The 27,770-nt window shown below is 42.6% G+C and overlaps 1 protein-coding gene across 3 annotated transcripts; it reads right to left on the bottom strand.

The window, feature by feature from the left end:
* Window positions 1–820: 820 nt before the first annotated feature.
* RNF20 (ring finger protein 20) lies at window positions 821–26,388 on the bottom strand. 3 transcript variants are annotated; one of them, XM_028512102.2, is made up of 21 exons: window positions 26,236–26,372; window positions 24,987–25,141; window positions 21,788–21,862; window positions 19,185–19,352; window positions 18,909–19,056; window positions 18,578–18,760; window positions 15,246–15,364; window positions 12,908–13,054; window positions 12,656–12,733; window positions 12,325–12,444; window positions 10,833–11,012; window positions 9,787–9,922; window positions 9,336–9,457; window positions 8,845–9,215; window positions 7,278–7,395; window positions 6,554–6,703; window positions 4,266–4,478; window positions 3,300–3,425; window positions 2,989–3,129; window positions 2,187–2,288; window positions 821–1,927 (listed from the first exon to the last, which is right to left on the bottom strand). In XM_028512102.2, the coding sequence occupies exons 4-21, from the start codon at window positions 19,299–19,301 to the stop codon at window positions 1,751–1,753; spliced, it is 2,748 nt and encodes a 915-aa protein (XP_028367903.1). In that variant the 5' UTR covers window positions 19,302–19,352; window positions 21,788–21,862; window positions 24,987–25,141; window positions 26,236–26,372; the 3' UTR covers window positions 821–1,750. The 3 variants fall into 3 exon arrangements, with proteins under 3 accessions (XP_028367903.1, XP_028367894.1, XP_035877876.1); XM_028512093.2 differs by lacking the exon at window positions 21,788–21,862 and having other exon boundaries at window positions 26,236–26,388; XM_036021983.1 differs by lacking the exon at window positions 21,788–21,862 and having other exon boundaries at window positions 25,999–26,372.
* Window positions 26,389–27,770: the final 1,382 nt, after the last annotated feature.

Below are 27,770 nucleotides of genomic sequence, written 5' to 3'. Positions count from 1 at the left end.
GCCTGACACCTGCCCATCATAACCTGCTGCCTAGGTAGTCTGTTGGCCCCCAAGCCAACAAAGTTATGCTGCAGACTGCCCGGTAAGCACAGAGCAGCAACGGGAAGTATGATATTGCTGACTGCAAGTGCACTGTGTCCTGACCCCATGGTGGCTGTGTGTGTGTGTGTGTGCATGTGTGCGTATGTGTGTGTGTGTGTGTGTGTGTGTTGAGAGACAGGGAGTTGAGGGGCTTCAGGGACCCATGATCTCTTCGAAGACACTGTAAGATTCCCATTAAACTCGTTTCTTAACCCATACATGACTGTGAAATTCATCACAAGTCTTGCTGACTATAGGCAGTGACCACAAAAGGACATGGAATTTGTCCTTGCCCATCTCCTGGGACAGGTGGTGACCAGAAGGGATCAGAGGGGACAGAAGGGATCCATTTTTGCAACCCCATGCCAAAGATATGTAAGACTTCAGGTTGGCTGGTTACAATAAACTTAAAATTCAAGAACTTGCGACTTAAAGTGCCAGACAGCCTTATACGCCCTGGCACATAAGCCACAGTCTCTTACCCTGACAATGAGCTATGGAACAGAACCAAGAAGGGACAAAAAAGCCATCATCTTCTAAGTATAATCTCCCCCCAGAACAGACTCAATAAAACAGCTGGGAGTAAAGTGCTTCAATTAATCAAATAACTAACTAATCACAGTTAGCCTCTTATTCTAAGTTGATTATTTCTGTTCAAGAGGATTCTATTCTAGAACAGCAGGTATAAATCAACTAATAATGACAAATACAAAAGTTTCAAAGAGAAACAAACACAAAAGCAAATGGACTCCTTTTTTATTTGAAGCTTGAGGAATATAAGTTTTACAAGGAGATTACAGGGACTCTTCTGGAAAACAGGGATCAGAACCGCCTCTGGGAGAGGCTGACGAGGGAAATATACAGCTCCCCTAGGTTCCCTGACTCGAGTTCCCGGAGTACCCAGTAGCTCTCCTTACCCTCTCAGTACTGTTTCCCCATCCTCTCCAACCTTCATTTCATTTGGAGATAAGAGGGACTACAGTATCTGAAAGTAACCTGCCTCAAGAAATTTAAAGAATTTAATGAGAACATTCAAAACCTAGATTACTTCAACAAGGAGGCCAGCTGACCTCAGTAAGTTACTTGGCTAGGGAATAAAAAATGAACTGCATCATCCTGGAAATAATTTCATTAAGGCTTCAAACCATCCAGGAAAGAATAGCACAACTATCACATCTTGACCCGAGTTTACAAAAAAGTTTATTATCTAAATCAAGAAAAGCTTGTGCCCATCGACAGCTTATTTCTGAAAGATCGCACACGCATCTCTTCCCCAAAGAGCCACGTGCCTCGTTGGTTCCCTATTCCCTTCCCCACGCCAAGAACACCAACTCCACTTCCACAGGTGGAACGGGCAATCCAAGGTTTTACAGTGAGCCTGAAGACGGAAATGTTGAAAAGTCTAAAAGCAAGTCACAAAATAAGCAAGGCTGGTAGGGAGACAAATGAGTTGTCTGTTTCTAATTCATTCTATAACCTAAGACTTGCATTTACCAGTCCTTCCCCCTGATGTCATCTAGCTACAAGAGAACCTGGAGGTCAAGTCTGTGAAGGACAGGTAGTTGACAAAGTGCCCTGTGAGTGACGGTCAGGGAGGGAAGAGGTAGAGGTTTGATGGTTAATGAGAAAGTGCCTGTTGAGCCAGCCCCTCCTCTTCTTCTGGCTTGGATCAACCAATGTAGATGCGATGGAAATCGTTGGCACCAAAAGCAGCGTTACACTTGGGACATTTGCGCTGGCGGGTGTCATAGCGTGTCTTCACACACTCGAAGCAGAAAACATGAAAACACTTGGTAAGTACAGCATCCTTTTTCCGCATGTTGCAGCATGGACAGGTCAGGCGTGCCTGAAAAAGCAAGGAGAGTCTGAGCAACCGTAAAGGTTTATGATCCAAATGGCTTGCATACACAAGCAGACAACAACATAATCCACTAAGCGCTAAGGACCTTTTTTCTCCCTGAAAATAAACCATTCTCTGGTTATATTCATGGAAAGAAGTTCATTATTTATTCTCCCAGTCTGTTAGCAGGCCACTTCAGACCCTGATTAACCAAAAAAAAAAAAAAAAAACCCCACAAAGCAGTCACTGAGGTAGTTTTTCTTACCTTGTAATCCTTAATTTCCTCCATCAGAATCTCATCGCATTTGGGGACATTATCTGGTTTCTTTGTGGTCTCCAGCTTCCGTCGGAGTCTAGAGATGTCCTCCTGTGGCAGGACGCACACCATTAGACACGCCCCCCAGACCTGCCACTGTGAGAAAGGCATCACTCCACCTTGAACACCCTGCTGTGGGAAGAAGTCGTTTCATGCCCAATTGTCTTTTAAGAATGTAGAGAATTGCCCATGGCAAGATATTTTCTTTTGTTTCAGAACAGGCAAATGTGATCATATTACCAAACTGGGGTCGCCCTTAACTATGGTCAATTTCAGTACTAACTGAAAATACAGTCTAAGAATTTAGAGGCATTAAATTTTTTTAAAAGATGAAAAACTTGATGAGATACTATTTTAAGCCAATTAGTTTTAAGCTGAGGGTAGACTGGATTAAAATAATTAACACATTTATGGATAGGACCAGAAGAGCATCATGTGAAACAGCTGACAGGTCAAAAACAGAGAAAGTACAGGAGAACCTAGAGAAGTCCTCTAACGTAGGTATGTTGCCACTTATGTACTAATGCATCCATTTAGGAAGTTCTTACTTCACGCCCACGAGGTGTTCGGCACCATGACAGGCTTTGGGGACACACAGTGAAGAAAACAGACTCTGGTCTCTTCACCTGAGGAACTTCAGTCGAACAGGAAATGACATACTTTAGACCGATGACCCTTCATAAGGAGGGTCATTTGAGAGCTCAGAGAACACCTAGCAAGTAACAGGTAAAGAAAACAGAACTGCTCTTACCTGGGCTCGTTTAAAATTAAACATGTCCTTCTCTTTGGTGACACTGTTCTCCACAATCTCATCCTGAAAATCGTGTAACTTCTTCTGCGCCAACTCCAGTTGTGCTTTGAGGTCATCTGCAAGCTGCGCCGCCTCCATCGCCTAAGTGGGACGTACGAATAATGTCATCTTACCCACCTCCTATATTTCTGGCGAGTCAAAACATTAACCCAAGTCCAAGGGAAAAGCGAGCCTGTAATTTCTTCAGTGCCACGCTTATTTGTTCCTCTGAGACTGACCGTCCGTTCAGATTACAGACTAATCCGTCATACCTTGCGTTTATTCATCTCCAAGGCTTGGGTCCTCAGACCCAGCTCCTTCTCCCCCGTGCCGATGTTGCTTTGTAACAGATGTTCCTTCTCTTCCAATTTCCTTACTACCTGTAACTGGGCATCAACCTTGGGAGAAGGAAATCAGATTTTAGTACAAACAGGAAGAAAAAGAAAAACCGACTAGGTGCTGTTAATCCACAGGCCCACAAAAGAGAATCTGTTAGAAATCTCAAACTATTACCAATATTACTCATGAACCCTGCAGATTAGAATAATTAAAAGCTTCACTTTGAACACAAAAAGATACTAATGATGATTCAAAGAGTCTGGGAAACCAGGGAAATAATTCTCTCTAAATTGCCAAGAACAGAGGAAGTTACACTTACAGATACTCATCTTTTCTGGGCACATAACCATGAAAGCCAGGCCATTCACACTAGAGCATGTATCACAGCTCAAACAAAAAGCCAAGTGTCTCTTTCAGAATGGCTACAGGTTCAAAAGTAGTCTTTTTTTTAAATTCATGCACAAAATAGAATCAAACAATCTTAAGGGGTAAAAAGCAAAGCCACACACCCCCATACTCTGACCCCAACGTCCAGAGGTAATCAGGTGACTCTCACCAGCTGTCATGTCACCTTCCAGAAATTTTTAGAATACACAGCACATGGACAGAAAGACATGTAATTTTTAACACAAAAGGAAAATAAATCACTTGATATATTTTAGATATTTTAGATATATTTTTTCCATATTAGCAGACCTACCCTTGTTTTAATGGCTACACTGTACTCTTTGGTAGGGATGTATAATTTATTTACCAGTAACCGAATGATGTACATTTAGTTTTCAGTTTTTCCTATTACAAAAAAAAAATTGCGACAACCACCACTTTTAATGCTTATTTTCATGTAGAAATTATCCTACTTCAACAGAAATCTGGAAAGCTCTATTCATTCTAATTACCTGAGTCTTCAGAGTCAAAACCTGGTCAGCCAGCTCCTCCTTCTCTTCTTTCAGTAACTTATGGATCTGATTGGACTTGATGCGTTCCGACATGAGCTTGAAATTCGCATCGTCCTTCTCTCGCAACTGCTGCATCAAACGGATATTTTGCTCCTGCATGTCTTCAAAGGCCTGGCCCGTGACATCCATCTCAGAGAGGAGAGCTTCCTCCTCCTAAAATAAGGAGAAAAACCCTTCATTTTAATCAAATCATCTGACTTCAAAAAAAAAATGAGCACAGGAAACTAAACTTCCCCACTGTTCATTTGAAAATAAATTAACCTAGAGACGAAGAGACACTTTGTTTTCAGAAGCACCGTCCTGTCACCACGTTAGCCCGAGCTATGCAGAAGAAGCCCCAGTATCTGAAGCCACTGGCGTTGGTCTGACACCATTCTTGGATCTGTTCTCAGAGTCAGTGTCAACAGACGAAATATTGTACACACCAGAATCCAGCATACCAATGATGGAGTAGTTGGTTAGGAGAACTTCTAACATAAAACCTCACATTTTCTCACACTTTTCATAATTATAATGCTGAATTTAACCTACAAACTTCCCAACAGCACTGCATAACAAACTGATGAGAAAAACATATCTAAAATAGTTTTCTTATATTTGTGTTATTATAAATGAGCATCTTTTCATATGTTTAAGAGTCATCTCTATTTTTTTTCCTGTGAACTATTTATATCTTTGCCTATTGTTCCATTGGGTTGGTGGATTTTCTCCCCTATCATTTTTCAGAATTTTTTTTTAAATATGTTAGAGCCCTGGCTGGCACAGCTCAGTGGATTGAGCGCAGGCTGTGAACCAAGGCATCACAGGTTCGATTCCCAGACAGGGCACGTGCCTGGGTTGCAGGCCATGGCCCCCAGCAACCACACATTGATGTTTCTCTCTCTCTCTCTCTTTCTCCCTCCCTTCTCTCTCTAAAAATAAATAAATAAAATCTTTTATATATATATATATATATTAGAAACATAAGCCCTTTTGTGATAAGTGTTAGAAATTTTTTCCTCTGTCATTTCTCTTTTGGCTTTGCTAACAGTGGTTTTTGCCATTTAGAAGTTTTGTGAGATTTTTTTCTTCATAAGTCAAAAATTATGAATCTTTTCTTTCATGTTTTTAAACATTTATTAATAGCTAGAAAGGTCTTCTCCACTCCAAATTTTTAGAGAGAACTGACATTTTTAAGATAATGAGTCACCCTATGTAAGAACTGACTGTGTCTTTCTACTTGTATCAGAACCTACAGTAATACGATTTCCTGACAATAATTTCAAAAAGGGCGGGGGAGGAGTGGTGATCAGATTTAATAAGTCAAAACCCCACTTTTTATAAAAGGAATGTATATAGATTCTAATAAGTTCTTCTTTTAAAGGCACATAATGATCTAATCACCATTAGAAATACTTCATTTCACTGTCATTTTGCTATTTCTCAGAAACACTGGAGGTGTTCCTCATGGTAAACATATGGTTTTTCCAACCGTTTTTGGTGTCTTTATTACTGAATGTTAATAAATTCCCTGGGACTTAAAGACGTACCTGCTCCCTATCAGAAGAGGAGAAGTCTCTCTGGTTCCATGACCCACAAACAACCACAGTTAAAACACTGGCTACTTATTTATAACTTATTTGGGGCCCACGTTTTTCTTAGTTTCATATATTTATAATCATAATGTGTATAAAATTTTGTATTTTTCTTTTTAATTTAACATTCATTACATCCCCTGATTCCAGATCAGCAGAGATAGATCCCTCAATAAACAATTTCTGAACAACATGCTACATTTGAAAATAAACGTAAACTTCATGTTTCACAAATACACACAACAAAATAACTGAAGGATGAAAGACTTCAATGTAAAACAAACCAACATACATACGGGAAAAGAAGTATTTTTAAAACAGACTGGAGCCCTGGCTGGTGCGGCTCAGTGGGTTGAGCGCTGGTCTGCATACTGAAAGGTCACCGGTCCAATCCCAGGCAAGGCACATGCCTGGGTTGCGGGCCAGGCCCTCAGTCGGGGGTGTGCGAGAGACAACCAATCGATATTTCTCTCACGCATCAATGTTTCTCTCCCTCTCTTTCTCCCTTCCTCCCCCTCTCTCTCTAAAAATAAGTAAATAAAATCTTAAAAAGAAAAAAAAGACTGGAATGAAAGAGCAAACGTCACTATCAATAACTCACTTATCAGATCACACTGACTTCCAAAGCTAGTTAAATAAAGGAAGTGTGCCCACCTGCTTGGCCATGGCCAGCTTCTTCTGCAGGTACTCGATCTGCTCCTCCACAGCCCGGATCTTCCTCAAGGCATCCTCATCAGCCATTTTCTTGTTCTCCTTTTTCTCCTTATCCTCTAGATCCTTCAGTCTTTGCCTTAGGTCTTCCAACTACAGGAGGAGGGGAATCACACAAAAACAAAGAAAAAGCTGTGTTAAAATTCCAAAACTCGATTAATATTGTACACAGATGGAGGGCCTGTAACATCAAAAGCAGCTTTACAGAATTATGCAAGCAGGGAAATGATGTACCAGCACACCACATCAAACACTGTTTTAGCACCACTCAGTTCCGACTTCACAGGCTTCTATCAGCAACACTTTTGATCAGTGCATGTCCTCATCATTTTTGTTTTCCTTGGGCTCCAAAAATTTAAGAGAATAAGACATTCTCCCCATAAATAATCAAAAAGAGACTCATTATAACAATGATTTTTTTATGGGTAAAGGTGGATAAAAAACTGAAAAGACTACTCCTATTCCCAGTAATTGTGATATGTGTTATCCACCACCTAGTGGAGAATGTGGAAATCTCTGTTTTAAATGGTCCTTGAAAGGCAAGGAAATGTTGCTAAGTTTTAAACACTAACTTTACAGAGGAGGAAACTACACCCTTCAGAAGTGTGAAGGAACATCCCACAAATGAAGATTTAACCCGAACAATAGGTGATGGCAGACCGAGTACCTCTGCCTTGGACTTCTTCTCGGCGGCCATCAGCTGAACTTTGTCCCTCTGCTCCTTCGGGGCAGAGCGGTACATGTCCAGCAACAGCTTCATCTCCTTCTGGCTCTCCTGCGCCTTCCTAGGATGGGGGTGGGGGAGGACAGGGAGCGGGGTAAAGAGAAAGCAAAGGGCACCAGTGCAAGGGAATTTCAAATTGAGCAAAATATTTTACAACAGTTCTATTTTATACTCTATCTTGCACAGACTATCAAGAGACTTCTGGATATACTCGGTAGACACAGAAAAGTAGTTGTATAAAAGAATCATTTCTCCCTGCAGACCAAGTTCTCTAACATAGAATTAGCAAATAAATACGCGTGGTCCTTATTTAGCAGGCGAATTTCTGGGCCCTCACTCTTAGAAAAAGATACTCAACAGGTCTGAGCTGGGATCCAGGATTGTATTTTAAATAAGTCACAAATGATTCTGATAGCATGCTTGAAAAAACCCTTGTCTTAAAGATACCAAGAGAAAGACAGAAAAAAAGGGGGCGAGAAAAATCAAACATTTAAAATATACTGCTATTCCTAGATTTGATAGTTAAGTGGTCAACCATAAGCCAAAGACAGAAACTTCATCTCGTAGTAAATTATCAAACCCCTGAACTATACTTGCATATACCAAAGAAGTTCAAATGTTTTGAGTACAGTGGTCCCTCAAATCCAAACATCAATACAGGCTTAACCATGACCAATGTGAGGCAAGAAGTAACCTGTTTTACCAGAGAAGTTATCAGATAAGCAGGAAGAGAAGGGGCAATGTGTGAGATCCAACAGTACTTCACTGACCTAAAGGTCTTACTGTTTTAATGCTTATAGCTAAAAACCTCCTAAAAGCCCCAACTGGTGTGGCTCAGTAGGTTGAACATCACTCCATGGACCAAAAAGTCACTGGTTCAATTCCCAGTCAGGGCACATGCCTGGGTTGCGGACCAGGTCCCTGACTGCGGGGCGGGCAAGAGGCAACTGACTGATGTTTTATCTCACACATCAATGTCTCTCCCCATCTCTTTCTCCCTCCCTTCCCCTCTCTCTAAAAATAAATAAAACATCTTTAAAAAAAAATAAATAAGCCTTTTAAGAAATCTCTTAAAATGACCTGATATGTACACAAACCAGTTAACTGCAAGGCAAACAGATCAGTATTATTCCAATTATAGTGATACATACTCTACCTGATATAATTTAAATTATAATTAATGCCAGCAATCTGCCAGGGGTTCAATTCAGTAATTCTCATGAGTGTTATTTCAATCATGACACCCTTTTGCTTAACTTGGGTCCATGAACAATAAAGCCACAACCACGGGGCTTACTGAGACCTGACCGCCAAAACAGACTGCCCAGCAGCCACGCAGCTCATGCTGGCCGTACACCTGATCCAGAATCAAGACCACGTTAACTGCGCATTCGGTTACACTCAGAATAGCATAATTATCGGAGAAGCCATGCCATCAACCAAAAATCTCATGCATGATGTCCTAACCTTGGCTTTTGGGTCAGAAAGTTACTCTACACATTGCTCTTACTTGAGTTCAATCTTCAGTTGTTTGATGATTTCTGCTTCCTTTTTCCTTACATCATCATGTTTCCCTTTCTCTTTTTCCTTAGCAGAATCTCTCTCTTTTTCTGACTCTTTTAGTTTCTGCTTCTCTCGCTCTCTCTCCTTTTCCTTCTCCCGCTCTCTCTCTCGCTCCCTTTCTTTCTCCCTCCTTTCTCGTTCCCGCTCCTCCTCGTCCCGTTTGGACTTCATTTCATTGACTTCCTCCTGGGGTGCCTTCGCTGCAGAGGCCTGGGCAGAGGAGTCCTCGGGATCTGGTTTGACCTCTGCAGGCTCGTCCTTGGGGTCCTCAGTGCTAGACTGAGACTGCAGGAGGGCACTGCCGCTGCGCAGGCGTGTCTGGGAGGACAAAGAAATGGAAGAAGCATGACACTCAGGGCAATCGCATTGCTGTCTTCACTCAAAAACAGCTTTAAAAACTGAATAGCAAATAATACTTATTCTGCTCTTCCTGGTTACCTTATTCAGGTCAGACTGGGCTTCTCTCAGCTTCCGCTTATACCTGAGGACCTCCCCTTTCAGCTGGTGATTGTGATTCTGGAGGCTACTGATGAGATGGCGCATCTCCCGGTTTATGGGGCCTTAAACACAGCAACAGCAATGTTGTTAAGAACTATGGTAGCAAAGGCAGAGGGGAGAAAGCACAGAACACGTACATCAGGGACACTAAGAAATAGGGAGATTTGCCGAAAGAAAAAGTCCTCTCTGATGATGAAAACAAAACTGACCATTGAGTTAAAAACGAACACTCAGGCTATGAACCAGAATGAAGTATAGGACTTGATTTTAGGTTCTCTAGGAGTTCTTCTGAACTCCAGTTAGTACCAACAAATCCCGGTAACTGCGTTGTGTCTTTCAGAGAAAGTATTTGCAGCAGCCAAACTGCAGGGAGGAACAAAAATAACTATACCTGCTTGTTCGTTGGCAGCAAGGGTCTGCTCAAACTCTATCCTCAGCATCTCATATTCCTTGCGGACCTGGGCCAGGGTGTCTTCCAGCTGGATCACTTCGGTCCTCAGCTTCTTATGAAGACTAACTTCATCTCGCTACACAGAGAAAAAAGAACCAATCAAAATTCTCATCACGATGTGGAAATATCATCAAACTATATTATGTTCCCTAAATTTGATCTTTATGGAGCTAAGAATAAAGAAAACAGCAAGAAAAGAAGGATACTATGAAAAATTCCAACTCAATTAATACTTACTAAGCACCAGTTAGAAAACACTGACTTGAGACCCAGCTGAATATTAAAGAAATAAAGGAAAAGGCCACTAACTCTGAGAATGTTACAATTTGGTTGAACTAAACAATAAAACAAAAATAAGCACATGTAAAGGAAGATATATTAAATTCAGTTCACTTGGCAGAAATATAACAAAAAACCAACTACTATAAACATTACCTTAAGAACTATAGGAGATAGAGAAAATGAACATATAAATAAAAGTTTCTGCCTGTAAAAAAGTATTTACACAGATAGTGTAAGCTATATGGCTTGTAAGCAGTGACGCAGCTCCTACCCACTGTTCTGCCCCATGCACGCAAGGCTCCAGCACACTAACCTATGTTTGTATCTGTTGTTCTCACTGTTGAATGCCTTTCTATTTTGATCTACTAGTAAACTTGTATTTATCCTTAAGATTCACACTTCACTTTGGCAAGGGGACACAAGAAGGCTCCAGAGTCAGACCTGATGCTGTCTCCCTTATCACTGCCCCCGTGGGATATGCCCCTACTGCACCCACACTGCATTCTGATGGATGCTGCTCTCCCCACTAGACGTGCTGTATGATTCTTGAAGGCAGGATCCCCACCAGCTGACAGAATCAAGACCTACAGCCACCCCGTAAGTACTTGCTGAACAATTAAGAGATTAATTGCACATGAGAGAATAAAATTAAAAATCTAGGAAGCAGAAAAAGCTTATATACAGAAGACAAGGCTACTTGTTACCTCAATGAGCTCCACCTGGCGCTGGTGGGTCCCCCTGGTGCCATGGAGCAGGGTCCGAGCCTCATCCAAGTGCGCTTTCAACTGCAGGCTCTCGTTGTAGAGGACAGAGAACTGGGACTGCATGCAGCGATATTCCGGGGTTTCCTTAACCACTTCCTCCACTGCGCTCCGCAATTCCACCTTGGGAGGACCCAAAGAAAAGGTCAGAAGCAGAATCTCGCATCTGTGCCCTAGATGCCAGAGAGGAAATAAAATCTTAAACTCACTGATGTCCTGCACAATTGAGAGAAACTTTATGAAGATTATGGGGCAGGTCTACCAACTCCTCTGGTTATGTAAAACCTACCTTAAATTAAATCAGACCACCCAAGAGGCAGTGCCTGGTACCTGTATTCTTCCACACAAGAACTGTTTTAATTGATAAGTTTTTATTTACATTATGTGTCCATCTAGATCCAAGAATACTAGAAAAAGCCCTGTGAAATTTGTCAGGATGCTTATTTTAAGAACATAGTTGAGGAGCCCCGTCACTAACTTTATTGCCTTTATTCATAGTCACAGAAAAAAACATTTTCTACATCACATCAAAAATAGTTATGCTTCTCCTAAGCAACTATCTGTTTTAATTACCCAAACACTTCAAATGATTTTACTCAGGTTGTTTTGTGGTTTTCAGGTCAAATGTCTTTACTCATATATTTACCTATAAATAAATCAAATTACACGAAGACACGTGGCTGTGATGGAAAGAGAAACCAAAGACTTTCAGAATCTACTTGCTTCCCCCCCAGAACCTGGGGAGAGAAAATTCCAATGGGGGGCAGGTTTGAACACCATCAGGATCACTGACCAGTTTTCTTTCTGTTTTGGCAGCTGGCAGCTGCAGAGCCAGCCTCTGGGGCCCGCACCTGGCCATCACGGGCATGTGAGCAGCACGCCCTCATACAGTGCGCACACACTCCTGGCATATGTCTTGTGCACAGCCCAGCTGTTTTTTGGTCCTCACCCAAGGATATGTTTATTGATTTATAGAGAGAGAAGAAAGGAAGAGAGAGGGAAGGGGGACAGAGACAAAGAAACATCAATTGGTTGCCTCCTGTACATGCCCAGACTGGGGATCAAACCTGCAATCTAGGTAGGTGCCCTGACCTAGGATCGAACCTGCAACATTTTGGTTTATGGGATAACACCCCACCCAACTGTGCCCTGCAGCCAAGGCATGGCACCATCTTTTAAATCCATTTTGAATCCTCACCCTAATTCATCCTACTCATTTTTCTCAACAATTCCTAAGTTACGGTGCCTTGATTCAGTCTATATATCTTTGTAGTTGCTTTAAACCTTTTCAGAATGAGGCAGGATATGAATATATAAGTACATAAGTAAATAGACCAACTTTCCTTCATAGGAAACTTATAAGGGGTCACAAGTATGCACGTGAGTTGGCCAGCAAAGGTTTCGTTTTACTCCCTGTGAGAGATGCGTCTCCTACCTTCAGCTTCTCGTTTTGTGCCGTGACCTCGTCAAAGTCTTGCCGCAGCTTCTCCAGCTCACAGTGGCGGTTCTGAGCCAACTCTTTGTTCTCCTCAAGCTCCGCGTTCATCTCCTCAAACTGGAGAGAAGCAGAAAAATAGTAAAATGAGAACAGAGAACAAAAGTTTTTAAGTCATTCCATTCCTAAATGTGTCTTCACTGACCCACTCTGACCAGTGTTTCATTGACCCACAGCAAACCCCACTGTACCCCTTGTGCATGCAGCCCTAAGTACCCAGCAGAACACTGGCGCCAGGTCCAAACACGTGCCGAGAGAGCGGCCAACTCACCTTCCGCGCATTGATGGTGATCGTGCCGCCATAGAGACTGCTCCCTGCTCCATAGACCTTGTACCCTTTTGAATTCACCTACAGAGAGGACGAAGACTCTTAGTGAGAGACCCCACAATTTCAGTCTGGTAACCAACGTAGCTTCAAAGGAGTCCATCTGTCCCCCAGAAGTACTACCCAAGTCCATCCTTTCTGAGCAGACTCCGTAAAATGATTCTAGTCTCCAAGCAGAATGAATAAAACAGCACTTGCCCGTTCTAGGACTTCTGCTAAGTGTCGGTTGAGTCGCTGTTCCCTCTTTCGAATTTTGTCAATATCCCACTGCAGGTCGTCAATCATGGACTCTAGGACAGACACTCGTGACTCGGCTGTCTCCACTTTACTCTGCAACTTGGAGAACTACATCCCAAAGACAGGCATTCATAAAAATATAGCCAAAAAAAAAAAAGAGAGAGAGAGAGACTAAGTTAAAAAAAATGGATAACAATACCTTCATCCCAATGCATGAGTATAAAGTGAAATTTTATACAGGTTCTTTTAACAGTTCTGAGTAAGCTACAATAATGAAAACCATAGAAGTTTATAAGAACTCCCACACAAGGAAAAGACTCCTTAAGATTCATTCATTTTTCTACCTCAAAGCATCATTTCTCTAGATAGAACAAAACCACCAAAAAAATGTGTATTTTTAAGAGACAAAAGATAACACCCTTGATTTTTTCAGATAATATGAGACAAAAATTTAAATATACATGTATATTTAGAAAAGACAGCCAGCTGGTTCAGTGGATTGAGTGCCGGCCTGTGAACGGAAAGGTCACTGGTTCAATTCCCAGTCAGGGCACATGCCTGGGTTGCAGGCCAAGTTTAGTTGGGAGTGTGCTCTTTCTCTTCCTCCCTCCCTTCCCGTCTCTGAAAATAAATAAATGAAATCTTAAAAAAAAAAAAAAAAAAGACAGCTATCTCTACCCTCACTTTTCCTTCCCACATTTCCACAAATGATAACCCAAAGAGAACAAAAGGAAAACTTCCAATTTCTTTTTTAAGTTCACCCCAGGACAATCTTGAATTAGACACTATAAAGATACAAAAATCTTTGTTGTTTTCTGTTTATTTAGGAGCTACACACAAGCTAATACTATCTAGTGCTTCAATTATAAAACTGTTACATGTGTACATTAATTACATGTATCCCTCGTATTGGTTTTTAAAACATGGCCTCCAATCAAGAGGTGGGATCATTGCTTCCTTCTCAAGAAGCTGAGTCAACATTGGTGACTCCATGGAAATGCCACGTAACTCTGAGGCTATGTCTGAAAGGCTCTGAAGGTCCCGCCTGGCGTTCCCGGGACACTCATGGAAGTTGGCTACCACGTAAGCAGTCTAGCCACCCTGGAACCACCAAGTCCAAGAGGCAGCACGCAGGCATTCCAGCGGACAGCTAAGGTGAGCTCCCACATGGGAGGTAGCAGTAACAGCCAGCCACAGAGCCATCCTGGACATCAGTTCAGTTGAGCAAAGCGACGTCTCTCTCCAGCTTTGTAAAGTTAAGTGAGATTTGGGGGAAAGTCTAGAAGAGGAAGGCTCTGTCATCTTGGTGGCAACTAGTTTCTCTTTAAGCATGACCAAAAAGTCACTATGTTTTACTGCACTCCCACTTATTTATAAGCACTGTTTTACAGTAACCCCTTTGAAGGTTGATAAGAATCCACGTATATTAATAAACTCCCCAGGTGATTCTCATGCAGCCAGCCCAGCACAGACCTCGGCCCTGGACTTTAGAGACAAGGGCATGATGTAGAACACAAGTTTGAGGTTAGACAGACCTGCACCCCAGTCACAGTTCTACCCCCTTCTGGCTGTGTGCCCTTGGACCAGCCACCAGCCTCTCTGAACTTGTTTCCTCAGCTCTAAGATGGGAGCTAATATCCACAGAGGACCTACGTGCCAAGCACTAAGTAAACGATAACTAAGATAGGTCTAGCTTCAGCAGAATATCCCTTGAACTAAACTATTGACACAGTGATAATCAAGAGTATCAGAAGAGTCGTGTAAGGCCTGTCATCACTTGTCTCAGTCATTTTATATAAATAAACAAAGACCCAAATCTCGACATGGTTTAGTCATGGCACCATTTGGGTCCAAGTTTGGACTGAAAATCCGCATTCCTCAAGTTCCTAGGCCATCGATAATGCAGCAGTTCCTACTGCCCCATTCTCAGACGAATTTCTGCCAACCCGTTCCTCGATGTCATTGTGCATGGGCTTTTTTATTTGGGGCAATTCATTATTTGGGGGTGTGGTGTGTTTTGCACACACCAGTATTTCTTCCTAAAGTCTAAGATCCTAAAATTAGGATCGTTTGAACACAGGCATATTCAAGGAGACATATTCAATGATTTTCTTCCTTTTAGAATACCTAGCCTCAGATTTTGATTTCTCACAGCTGGTTGCTTTAGCCTGTCCTGCACGCTCTTCAATATATAAAAATAGGCTTTCTAGGGTGAGATGACCTTGGAAGCACTCAGGATTCTGAGCCAGCGTCTGCCGCAGGAAACCAGAAACTACCACTCTCCTTTGCGGTCAAGTACCTCCTGAGACATGGTGTGATGCTTCTCCTGAAGGAGGTCTGTCAATTCCTGCAGCCTCATATTCTCCTGCGTGAGGAAGGAATTCAGCTCCTGCACTGCCTCCTCCACTATCAGATTATCTGAGGGAGAAGAACTATAATTTAGCATGTATAGTGTCAAATCATAGAACTGCATATCCCACCAAAGCATTAACATGAAATCTCACTTAATTTCCCAGAAAACATCAAGAATTAGGATGGTTTTTATTACCTGCACAAGACAGATGAACTACCCAGAGGTTAGATCACCTGCTTAAGGAAATGATCACAGAGTCAAGGTGACTCCCAACCCTTTCTATGGAGTCCAAATGCCTTGAGCAAACAAATGGATAGCCCTGACTAGTGTGGGTCACTGGGTTCAGCGTCGTCCTGCAAACTGAGAGGTCACTGGTTCAATTCCCAGTCAGGGCATATGCCTAGGTTTCAGGCCAGGTCCCTGTTGGGGGCGGGCAAGAGTCAACCAATCGATGTTTCTCTCTCACATCAATGTTTCTCTCCTCTTTCTCCCTCTTTTTCCCTCTCTCTAAAAATAAATAAATAAAATAGTTTAAAAAAAAAAGAAATGGAGAGTTTCTATAACTTTATTCAGATAAGGGACAACTACCCCCCAAAGTTGAATTTTAAAAGAGGTATCTCTAATCTGTCAGACTTCATAGCAATAAAATTCTCTTTTGTAAGATGACCAAAAACTGCTATTATTCACTAACACCAACATGAAGCATCTCTATGTTGGGAGAGAGAAGGAGACCACGGAGCAGAAATTTCCTTGTTCAAATGAGCACCTATCAAGTCCTAAAGAATAAAGAGTATAGCGTTCCTGATCATATTCTGGAAAACCGTGCTACGGGCACTCCTGAAGCTGAAAAACCGAAGTGCGCTATTTACAAAGAAGGTGGATAAGCTACAGAACTAATTACACCAAGTGCGTAGGTTTAAAATTAGAGTCACAAATACAAAGCTCAAATCCAAATGTTAGTACCTAAATAAAACCAGATACTCTAGAGACACACTCCACCCTGCAGAGAAAGCTAACAGAAGTAAAATAGTGTCCTCTCATGCCACTCCCTGGCAGCACCACTAAAAACATAATATGGAATGGCTGCTCACGTAATGATTTTTGGGGTTTTCCACCAGAACTGCCCATCAGACCACTTCCCTGGGACCTATCCTGTGCCTATGAAGTAAGAATCTCTGTAAGCAGGACAAAAAAAAAATTAATGTAAACAGTTAAGGGATTCATAATCCAAGTTAACAACTAGGAATGAAGTTTAGTCCTCTTAAAATCCTAAGGTATCAAAAAAAATAGAAAAGAGCTCAATAAATATTTAGTGAATTAATAAACAAGCTGATAAATTCAATTCTTTTGAATCAATGACCAAATTAACATAGGGAAAAAATTAACTGCCAAAACATTAGAGTTTATGCTACAATCCATGCTTTATACATTGTTATCTCTTAGAAAGTTCAGCTTATCAATGGCAATTGTCCTTTATGCTAAGCTTTGCAACTGGTAACTTGTAATTAATTTTTTAAACTTAAACCTTAAAATGCATGCCATCAAAAGAAAAATTTGAAAGTACTGTTTAATATACTACTCATTTTATTTCCTTTTTATTTATGTATTTATTTTTAAGATTTCATTTATTTATTTTTAGAGAACGGAAGGGAGGGAAGGAGAAACAGAGGGAGGGAGAAAGAGAAGGAGAGAAACATCAATGTGTGGTTGTCTCTCACGTGCCCCCAACTGGGGACCTGGCCTGAAACCCAGGCATGTGCCCTGGACTGGGAATCACACTGGTGACCCTTTGGTTTGCAGGCTGGCGCTCAATCCACTGAGCCACACACCACGGCTCATTTGAGCTCCTTTTTAAACATAACAACTATCTTACTTGATACTCATTTATAAAATCAAGTTTAACACTGACATAACCTTTGCATATATCTTATTACCTGTGTATAATATGTGCACGGTATATACCATAAAGCATATGATATATCCATGTGGCATTTAACTAGGACTTGACAACACCATCTAACTGCTTGAGTACAACCAAGGGAGAAAAAAGTAACACACAGCTTGGTTTCCGTTAGGTGACAGGGAGGATTTACAGCCATTCATTCACCATTAGCTAAGCGCCCACCAGATACAGCGCCAGACACTAAAGAGACAAAGGAGAGTCAGCCGAGGCACTGCCCCCCGAGACAGGCTGTAGCTGGAACACGCAAAAAAAATGCAGCACATACATACAAAGCTGTTTATAACGGTATCTTTGGGAAGTGAGACGGGAGGACTGCCATAGTCCACTTTTATGTTTTCTGTTTGTATATTTTAAAACAACTGTTATCGAAATAATAAAATACAGAAATACACAGATGGAGAAGCAAAAGACACCCTTGCCCGCCAAATTTTCACAAATCTTCTATATGCCTCTTCTTTTAGCTGCTCATAATTTAGCCCAAGTAGCCTCAAAACCAAAATTACAAAGTAATAAAATTCTAATTGGCCACCCAATAGTTCAATCTCCATTACACTTAACATGTTTCTTTCAGAAACAAAGGGTTAAATGTCTTAATGATAATCAGAGAAATTAAAATATTACAACTAGATCAGCATTACTATTAAAAACACGAAACCGGGGCATTTAATAAGATGCAACCTAACTACACAAATACCTTACAATACTGTACAAATATACATTTCTGCATTAACACTGAACGGTATCATATTTATTTCAAATATTTTTATTTTAGACACTTTCCATCCATAATATTTTGTTTTCTTTTTAAACAGAGATCACCTAACAACTCTAAAAGCTACACCAACTCTTTTTTGAAATTATTAGATAACAGAAAAACAAAAAACAAGAATATATTAACTGACTTTCTAAAGTCAAAACTAATCAATAAAGGAAATTTTTTAAAAATGTAATTACCAATATTTAAAATATTATCACTAGTAAATCAATGGCCAATATTACACAAATACTCAGAAACAGAGCTTTTTCTTAAAGAATAAAATTAATTGTTCTACTTATCTAAGTGTAAATTAATAGAGAATCAAATTGGGGCTGACCAAACCTTTCCTCCACTTCCTGTAGGACTGTGGTGTGGCTCAAAACGTGAAGTAAAATACTAACGTGCCACAGCAACAACATCACCAGTAACACTGAAGATTAGGATTCCAAGCAATTTGATTAAAAATAAATATTTGACTTGAGCAAAGTACAAATCAGCACACAAAGGTGAGCTCTTACTCCTCCCCCTCTGCCCCCAGTCTTCTGGTTCAGGCCTCACCTCCGCCGTTGAGCCTCCGGGACAGGAGCTCCACTTTCTCCCAAAGCTTATCGTACACAGTCACGATCTGGGACACGGCCCGGCGGGAGGACTCCACCCGCTCCTGCAGCTGAGATTCTATTTCTTCACTGGAACTGCTGGCCAAAGTAGCAAGGAAAGAGAAAGCTGGCTCTTGTCCTTCCCCTGAAGGGCACAGCGGGAAAGAGAAAGCCCCCCGAATTACTCAACTGGAATTATCAAAATCCATTTTCCCCCTTCAAATGGAAAGCATAAAAGCAAGGCTCTTCCAAAAGAATCAGCGCGCACGGGCAAACCCACCAGAGACGCTCACCTCTGTCCCGGTCGTCCTTCCGCTCCTGATTGCTGTCCGAGTCCGGTTCGGGCTCTGGCACGACCAGCGCTTTCCGCTCCGTGAGCAGGTCCCCCAGACTCTGCTCCAGGTCGTACCGTTTCAGGATGATACGGATGTTCTCATCAAACTGGAGATTAGGTGCAGTTATAAAAACACAAAAGGGCACAAATTGGGTAATTATGAAAAACAAAAAGATACAACTGTGCAGATGAAGAGTGCTAAGAAGAAGGACGATAAAAATCTGAGCAAACACACCTGACTCCAGTAGCGGTTGACAATGAGCAGCGAGGCATCGTCAGTGGCCTGTCTCCGTTCCAGCTTCTCGATATGCTCCCGGAGCTCGTCCTCGATGCTCTGCCGCTGATCCAGCATTTCCGCCAGCTTGCGATTTTTGGTTTGCAGTGTCCGAATGTCTGAATCCTCCTGCCCCAGGAAACCAATCTTATTAGTCTCCACAATGAAGTTAGACAAATCAGCCGTTGAATTCAACAAGGCCTTAGTAGTTAATTAGTTATATCCTATGGATAAAGCTATTCATTAAAAAAAAAAAAACTTAACAACAAATAATTAGATAAGAAGTAGGAGCAGGAGAAATAAAGGGTCTATGATGATGGGAGGAAAGAATGACATGCAGGAATACACCAGAACCCCAACCTTGCTCATCCCATTGTCCCACTCCCATGTACATCCACAAAGCTCTGTACTGGGAGGCTCCACCGTCCAACGGCATCCATCACCTGAGCACTGCCTTTCATCCCTTCAAGACTTTGGCACCCGGGTCCTTCTGAACCCCAGTCCCTGCCTCAATAAATGTGTGTACCTGTGCACATCCTCCGGCATCTCAGCTGTATTCTGAACTCCTCAACTCCAGTGGTTGCCTCCTCCACTGTGCTTCAGCCATGTACCTCAAATGCCACATCCTGGACTTTAGTCTGGAACTCTGTCATATCTGAAATCTAAAATTCCAAATTCTCATTCCCTAAATAAATCCCTATCTTTCTAGGTATCTCATGCCCTTCACAATATGCCAGCCCTCATCTAGAGCACCAAAATTTTGGATTCTCACCTGTCTCCTTGTCAGTCCCCTCTGTGCCCACTATCTCCCATGCCTTGACTATACCCTAGTATATTCCTTCCAACTCCTGCCTGTCCAGCCCCTCAACTTGCTGCCCTTAATCCTTTTATTTCACCTCTGCAAAACAACCCCAATCTGAATTAACCCACATATCTGACTATTCCACTCCTGCACCCAGTATGCTGAGACTTGTAGGTGAGGTCATTAAACCAGGGAGACCGCTGCCATTACAAAATAAATTCCTAACCTGAACAGATCTTAGAATTTCTCTAGAAATGTTTCTTTGACAAGTAAGTTATCTCCTATTCTCCAACGAGACAACATCGAACTACCAAGCCCTGCCTCCTCTCATGACACACACAGCAGATGACTTTGCTTCCAACTTTAAAGAGAAAATACAGGGCATCAGATGGAAAGCTCTTGATTCCCCAACTCCTCGACCCCTTCACATCACCTACCAACCTATGCATATATTCTTAAATCTTCAATGCGTGCTCAGAATCCCATTCCCTTCTGTTTCTGCAAAAACATCACTCCATCAGTAATTCCACACCCCTCAGCATCTGTAACTTCTCTCTCTCTCTCTAGCTCCTTTGCTAGTTTGGGGTGTAGGCCAGTATTCCAGGCAAAGAAACAGGATTAGAAAGGGCATTTTTTACTTTGCCTAGGAATTATTGACTATTTTAAGGTATGAGCTATGTATTAGAGCACCAATTTCTTGTTTCACTTCTCCCACTTTGGTTAAAACATTCTTGATACATTAAAAGAGTCAGTAGTTTCCCAATGCACCAGCTTATTAATAGTTAATAAACTATATCTTCAGCATCTTTTCTGAGCACCTCTTCCCCTTCCTGCTCTAACTGAAACCTGGAGGAAAATACTCATTTCCCTGCAGGCTTCTCCGGCAGTCACTGTTTCCCTCCCACACCCTTTGAAGCCCTGGGTCTGCAGACAGACAGGCATCCTCCTTGTTCCCAACTGCCACTCCCAGGCCATTACTCCACCTTATTCCCTAAAACCTCCCTGCTTTGCAGCTCATGCCACTGGCCTGCACCACCTATAGCCCACCTTGCTGCACTCATCTACAGGTGCCCGGGTCACTGCCCTACATCTTCCGAAGATTCAGCACCTAGATTATCATCACTCTCTGCAATACAACTCCTGTCAGAGTTCTTACTGACCGCAGTTCCCACACTGATGCTCTTTCCTATACACACTGGATCAAGTCATTGACTTCCTCTCTTCCAGTGACCTTGTCCTCTACTTCCCTCACCCACAAACTCCCAGTTGGCCTTAGTCTTAGCTGGACCTATATGTTCTCTCTGAGCTCAGTTCCAAACACCCCATTCTCCACAGTTATCACCTATTTTCCAGCTCCCACTCTCTACCTCCCTGACTCCAGCAAGTCTTCAACTCCTCCAGGTTCTACCACCGTTGGTCCTACACTTGTCAATGTCCATCACTCCTCTCACTTCCTTAAAATCCCTTCTCTGTCAAACTTCAATTCCGTGATCAGTCATTATAACCACATCCTTGTATAACCTTCCTCTCCTTCATCATACCGTTTGGTACAAACCCCAATCCTGGAAACACCCGACTCTCCACCTACGCCACACAGGCCTCCATCCAGGCAGCTCGATGTGACTAGAAAAAACAAAGCACCAGGCTGACTGCTCTCCCTTTAAACTCATGACCGCAAACTCGAGTGGGTCCTCGGGGCTGCCTGGCAGCCCTGCTCCACCTCTCGAGTTCACTCTCTCTCTTCAGGACAACTACTCCATACCTTCTCCTGTCTCTTCAAACCTCCACAACTTCCTCCCCCATCCTCACTCTCAGATGAGTCTTGCTTCTGATTTCACTGGAAAAAAACAAAAATAGGAGCAATCAGAGGAAGACATCCACATCTATCTCCCACAACCACAACTACTGGCCAATCTACATCTATCCCCTTCCTCCTCCTGTCTGCTAACAGTCTCTGGAAAACCTGACTCTGCTCTCGTTAAGGCCCCTACCTGTGCATTAACTATATCATCAATTTTATCTTCTTTACCCAGTCATTTCAATCAGCAGATAAACATGTTGTATCTCCTACTTTAAAAAGAATTCCTTTAAAAAAACCTTCCCTCAACAGTACATTTCGCCCTGGCTATTGCCCCCTTTTTTTGTTCTATTTTACATCAATACTCCTCCAAAGCACTGTCTTTAACCTCTTTCCCCCGATTCCTCTCCTCCTATTATGTATTCTCTTGGGCTCACTACAATCAGGCTTCTGTCGTCTCTACTCCACGCACACAGCTCCGGTCAAGCCTCCAGGCACTTCCCCCTGCTAAATCTAACACTCAGTCCTCCTCTCCCTCAGCCCATCAGCAGCACCTGATCAACTCCTTGAAACACTTCCTTCACTTGGCTTTTGGGGCCCCACTCGCTCTGTTTCTCCCCCTACTTCTCCGGCCCCTCTTTTTCTGTCTCGTTGGTTAGCCTCTTCTCATGTCCTTGACATCAAAATGCTGTAGAGCTCTAGGTCTCTGCTCTCAGATCTCTCCTTTGTGCCCTTTCCTTAGAAAGGAGCCTCTAGTCTCATGGATTTCATTACCTACAAAATGATAATTCCCAAATGTATAGTTTTAGCCCTGACCTCTCCCCAGACTGCATATCACCATACCCAATGGCCTATCCACTCAGAGGTCTAGTAAACATCTCAGACTTACAGATCCCAAATTAAACTCATGATTCATCCTCCACAGCTCCCAATAATCCACTCCTCTCATACTCCTCCCTAGCTCAGTAAGTGGAAACGCCATACTTCCAGAATCCCAGGGTCATCTTGCTGCTTTTCTCTCAAATGCTTCACTCAATCCATCAGCATATCTTGTCAACACTACCTCCACAGTGGTCCAAACTACCGTGATCCCTCATCAAGATCATTACAACAGCCTGCTGCAGCTGACACTTTGCTGCCCCATGCCTTGGCCTGTCAGCCTGCCAGATTTCAGCACAGCTGTGGTGGACAGCTCCATTCACACTCTCAGAGTTCCCGCTTCAAGCACACTTTGGAGTTGTTTGTTTTTTTGTTTCACAATCTTAGCTGGCAACCTTGAAATACAAAGGAGGAGTCAGTGCCTTCAAGAACAACCTTCAAACAACTGGGGCAAGGATCAGTAGACATATGCCCCAGCTCCCCACCTTTAGTGAGGGGGAGTGAGCAGGGGAAGAGGAAGAAGGAATGAGGGAATAATCTTGCTAACTGGACTTCTGCTTATAACCCTGGCTCCTCTACAGTCTAGTCTCCAAACACAACTCAGAGAATGTTACTCTCCTGCTTAAGACCTTCCAACAGCTGCCCCCTGTCTTCTGGATAAAGTCCAAACTGATCTGTGTGCTCTGTGCTTCCCTTAGAGCATGCGATTATCCCTACGAACAGCACACATCCCACTCTAGTCCAACAGTCTGTGCCATTGTCAGTGTCGCCCTACAAACTGTAGTCCAGGTGCTATGCTCAGTGTAAAGCACAGTGTCTGGCAAATTACAGACGCTTAACAAATATTCATATTTACTGAATGAATAAACGTCCCCAGGATGCTAGATGTGAGACAGTGCTATGACAAAATCACCTTCTGGCAGTAGTATGGAGTAGCTGAACCCCAGACAGACTCAGAAATGACACCTCATCAACAATGCACACTGAACGCCCCTATTACTCTCTCTGATCTTCATCCTCAATTCAAATAGGTAACAGATGTGGTTTCATAACCTATACAAATGTAAAACATTGTAATAACATATCACCATGGCTGAGTTCCAAAATACAGGCTTCAATCTTGAGCTAAGTAGTAAAGCACACTATTATAGTGAGCTTCTGATGTCTACTAGACACATAACATTACTATTAAGTTTGGTGTCTAACAACCTAATGAAAATGTCAGCTTCATAAGAGCAAGGACAATATCTATTTTATGCACCATTATATTCATAATATTTAGCCCAACAATAATCATTAATAGTTCAAATATATGGAGCACTTACCATGTTAAAAGTAATATTTTAGCCCTTACCAAAGTCTTTCATTTTGTCCTTTCAACAACCCAATGAGATAGGTACTTGTGTACATCTTGCAGACAAGGGAGACTAACAAGGCACCATGCAGCGAGAGGGACAGAGCCGAGAGTCAACTCCAGGAAGCTGGGCCTCAGTCTCCAGCTCTTCGCTACTCTAATCACGATTTTTTTTTGAAAGATTTTATTTATTTATTTATTTATTTATTTGAGAGGGAAGGGAGGGAGATAGAGAGAGAGAGAGAAACATCAATGTGCAGTTGCTGGGGGTCATGGCCTGCAACCCAGGCATGTGCCCTGACTGGGAATTGAACCTGCAATGCTTTGGTTCGAAGCCCGCGCTCAATCCACTGAGCTACACTAGCCAGGGCTCAAATCATGATTTTGCTACATTACTTCTCAGTACCTGGCACCTAATTTTTCTTTCTTTTTTTTTTTTAAATTTATTGAGTTGAGAGAGAGAGAGAGAGAGGAAGGGAGAGGAAAAGAGAGATGGAGAGAGAGAAAAACACCTACTTCTTGTTCCACTTGTTTATGCATTTGTTGGTAATCCCTTGCCCATGGCCTGACTGGGAATGAAACCTGCAACCTTGGTGCATCAAGACGATGCTCTAACTGACTAAGTTACCCAGTCACGACCTAATCTCTCAATGAATGAAAAATGAATGTACAGTTTCCTACCGCTGAATACCTATAATCAATGTGTACCAGGCACCAGGTTCTTCAAGCACCCTTTTAAAAATAAAGATCAAACGTCAGTATCTCTTCTTCAGAACAGACCACTACATCATTTCATCTACGTTTGGCTGTTTTATTTGCCTCTTCTTTTCAAATCAGTTCCCCTTACTCTTGAAGGCTTCCATAAATTCTTACTTTCAGGTTGCAACTGACAGAAGAAAAGCACAATCTCCTACTACTGTTTCTACATACCGTTGAAGAGACGCCTCCGAGTTTAATTGTTTCCACTGTGGTCCCTGAATCTTCAACAGCTGTCTTCTTCTCCGGAGGCACAGAAGTGCCTGGCTCTCCAGCCACTCTTTTATTTCCAATCCCTGACATCTTGGCACAAGATGACAGCTGTTTTCCTAGAGGGAAAAAAGACAGAAACTTAAGTAAGATATGCCAAGAGAGCAACAATAGAGACCACCTATGATGTAAAAACTAGCCATTCTTCTGACCGACCTTTTAACCTGGTCCATTAATTCCACACCAAACAACACAATCCCCAAATTCCTCTTGGAAAGAAAGAAGTAAACTGTGGATTAAGAGTCGGGGCTGAATTTACATGACTACATATTTCTAGGTAAGATGCTGGTAACAAATAAGATAACGGGTAAAAGATGAAGAGACAGAGAAAAATGTCAGAAATCTCATTTCCTAAAATGGAAAAACACAATATGATCAGCATAGAGGTTAATACTGCTGCATTAGAAGAATCACAGGGCTGTAAAGAGATCTGGGAGATGTTTACTAAGTCATTAATACTGGACAAGCCATTTATCATCTCTGAGCCTGTATGTATTTCCTAAACCAAAAATAACAACAGTAGCATATGCTTCTATGCCTTTTATAAGGAATGAGTAAGTACAGAAAAAACTTGGCATAATGCCTGACATGAAGTTTGCACTCAGAAATGCTACCTCTCCTTTTTATATTCGCGCTTTTTTTTCTATTTCCGAATGTTCTCCCCATGATTTTCTGCAACCCTAAAGAAGCCAAACCGGGGTGCAAATTCCAGTTCTATGGTTTAGGGAGCCGTGCTGCCTTGAAAGAGTTCTTGAGCTTCATTTTCCTCGTATGCACAATGGAGGCGAACAAATATTCTGCCTGCCTACCTGTCTCCCAGGGTTCCCAGGCTCAAAGGAAAAGAAATGGATGCCACGGCACTCAGCTACCTTAGAAAGCGGCCCTACCATCATCCAAACTACAAACTACACATTACGTCCAATTCAAGCTGCAGGAAAAGGATGTCGGCGGCAGCAACCTTAGTCGGACCACGCCTGGAGACAGAGGAGACAGTGGGGCAGGAGAAGGACCTCAATCTCACTCGCGAGTGGCCGAGGACCCCATGCTCCTGCACGTACAAATGTAGGCCCAGGAGATGGAGGCCCCGGAGCCGGAGAGGATGGAGATTCCCAATGGCCCGCAAATCCCGTTGCACCCTAGGCCGAGATCTAACCTGGCTTCTCCTAATCGCTTCGCCCGAGAGCAGAACTCGGGGTACTTTATTCACCAACGTCCACGCCGACGGCCCATCTCTCAAGCCTGACCCGCAGGCTGAGACAGGTCGGGGCTTCCGGGGGGCGGGGCCAGGCAAAGGAACGGGAAAGAGGGCGTCGCTTCAACCAGCGGAGGGAAATGACGCGCGCGAGGGCGCCAAGCGCCCGGAAGTAGGCGCGGTCTCTATAGCAACACTTGCGGGTGGGGGACTTAGCGGGACCCGCTAAGAAGGTGTGTCTCTGCCTTGCTGACGGTGGAGAGAGCGCCTGTGAGTTTTTCGGCTTGTTGATCTTTTATAGCTACCTGGTTTTTCTATTTAGATAAAGTGCCTTGTTCTGTTGCCTGTTATTGGTCTACCGAGACCCATTCAAATTGGCGATTGGCTGGTAGTCCCGTCGATCTCGCGGGGGGGGGGGGGGGGGAGTATCCTCTCGGGCCTCGGGAAAATGTTACTTGGAGCACCTGGAGTTGAAATGAAGGCTTCTGGAGAAAATCCAAGAGATTTGATGGGTTTCAGAGCTTGTACATTTTTCTTACAGGGAACTATATACATCCTGCCTACACATTAGAAACACTTGGGGGTGTTTTAGTGTCTCTAAGTAGTGCCTAGACGTAGATATTTTTAAAAAGTGTTCCCGCAACCCCAACCTCACTCCTAACCCCCACCTTCTCTCGAGAGTCTAAGGTGCAGACAGTATGACAATTAGTGTTTTTGTGCTCTTTTGGAACGAGAAAATGACCAGGGGAACGATAAAAAAAAAAAATCAATAGCTTCTGATCTCAATACTAGTCTATTTTAAGCTAATTAAGCATTGATTTTTTTTAAGTCAATAACAAAGTGCTAGTCCCCATTCAATTAAGTTAAATGTCTTAATGATAAGGTAATCAACCTAACTTATCAATAAAAAGCTGTATATCTCTCAGAACTATGTAGAATTAAGGATATCAGATAGTGGCCTGGAGATGGAAGTGTTATATCTAAATAGGAAGGGAAGGAGGGAGGAGGGAGGGAGGGAGGGAAAGGAAGAAAGAAGAAAGAAAGAAAAAGAAAGAATGAATTAGGCCTCTTTAGGGCGGGGGGGGGGGGGGGGGGGGGGGAGATCAAACCTAATCCATGCGAGATTTCTAATAGTGTGAAGACCTTGGTCTCTGTCCTTGCTGGGTGTTACCTGTGGATTAGTAAAAAGGTTAATAATAGGAAAACAAGTGTTTGTGGTTTCAGGTACTAGCAGACTGCCTAACCTGCAAAGAAGTGGTTCTAAGTGGACTTCACATTTTGTTAGGTAAAGCAGAAGACTGAACTGTGGGAACCCACCTGCTGAAATACACTCCGTGAGATAATGACTCTAGTTCTTTGCTCTCCCTCCATTGGCTACTCTTGGCAAGCCTTGCATCCACAAAATCACTGAAGAGCAACAAGGGTTCTTCTAGCCCAAAGTTTGTAAACAAAAGTTTCACAGGCTATATTTGGTCAACAGATATGCTTGTTTATTT

This window comes from Phyllostomus discolor, chromosome 3, assembly GCF_004126475.2.
Source record: "Phyllostomus discolor isolate MPI-MPIP mPhyDis1 chromosome 3, mPhyDis1.pri.v3, whole genome shotgun sequence".
Taxonomy (NCBI): Eukaryota; Metazoa; Chordata; class Mammalia; order Chiroptera; family Phyllostomidae; genus Phyllostomus; species Phyllostomus discolor.
Note: the sequence above shows the minus strand (reverse complement) of the source record. Positions and strands in the feature narration are given on the sequence as shown.

Coding starts and splice junctions, on each gene's coding strand:
- RNF20 (XM_028512093.2), bottom strand. CDS start 25,115: ATGTCAGGGATTGGAAATAAAAGAGTGGCTGGAGAGCCAGGCACTTCT. Junction 19,353..24,986: donor TCGGAGGCGTCTCTTCAACG/GTATGTAGAAAC, acceptor TTCCTGGGGCAG/GAGGATTCAGACATTCGGAC. Junction 19,057..19,184: donor TCAACCGCTACTGGAGTCAG/GTGTGTTTGCTC, acceptor CCTAATCTCCAG/TTTGATGAGAACATCCGTAT.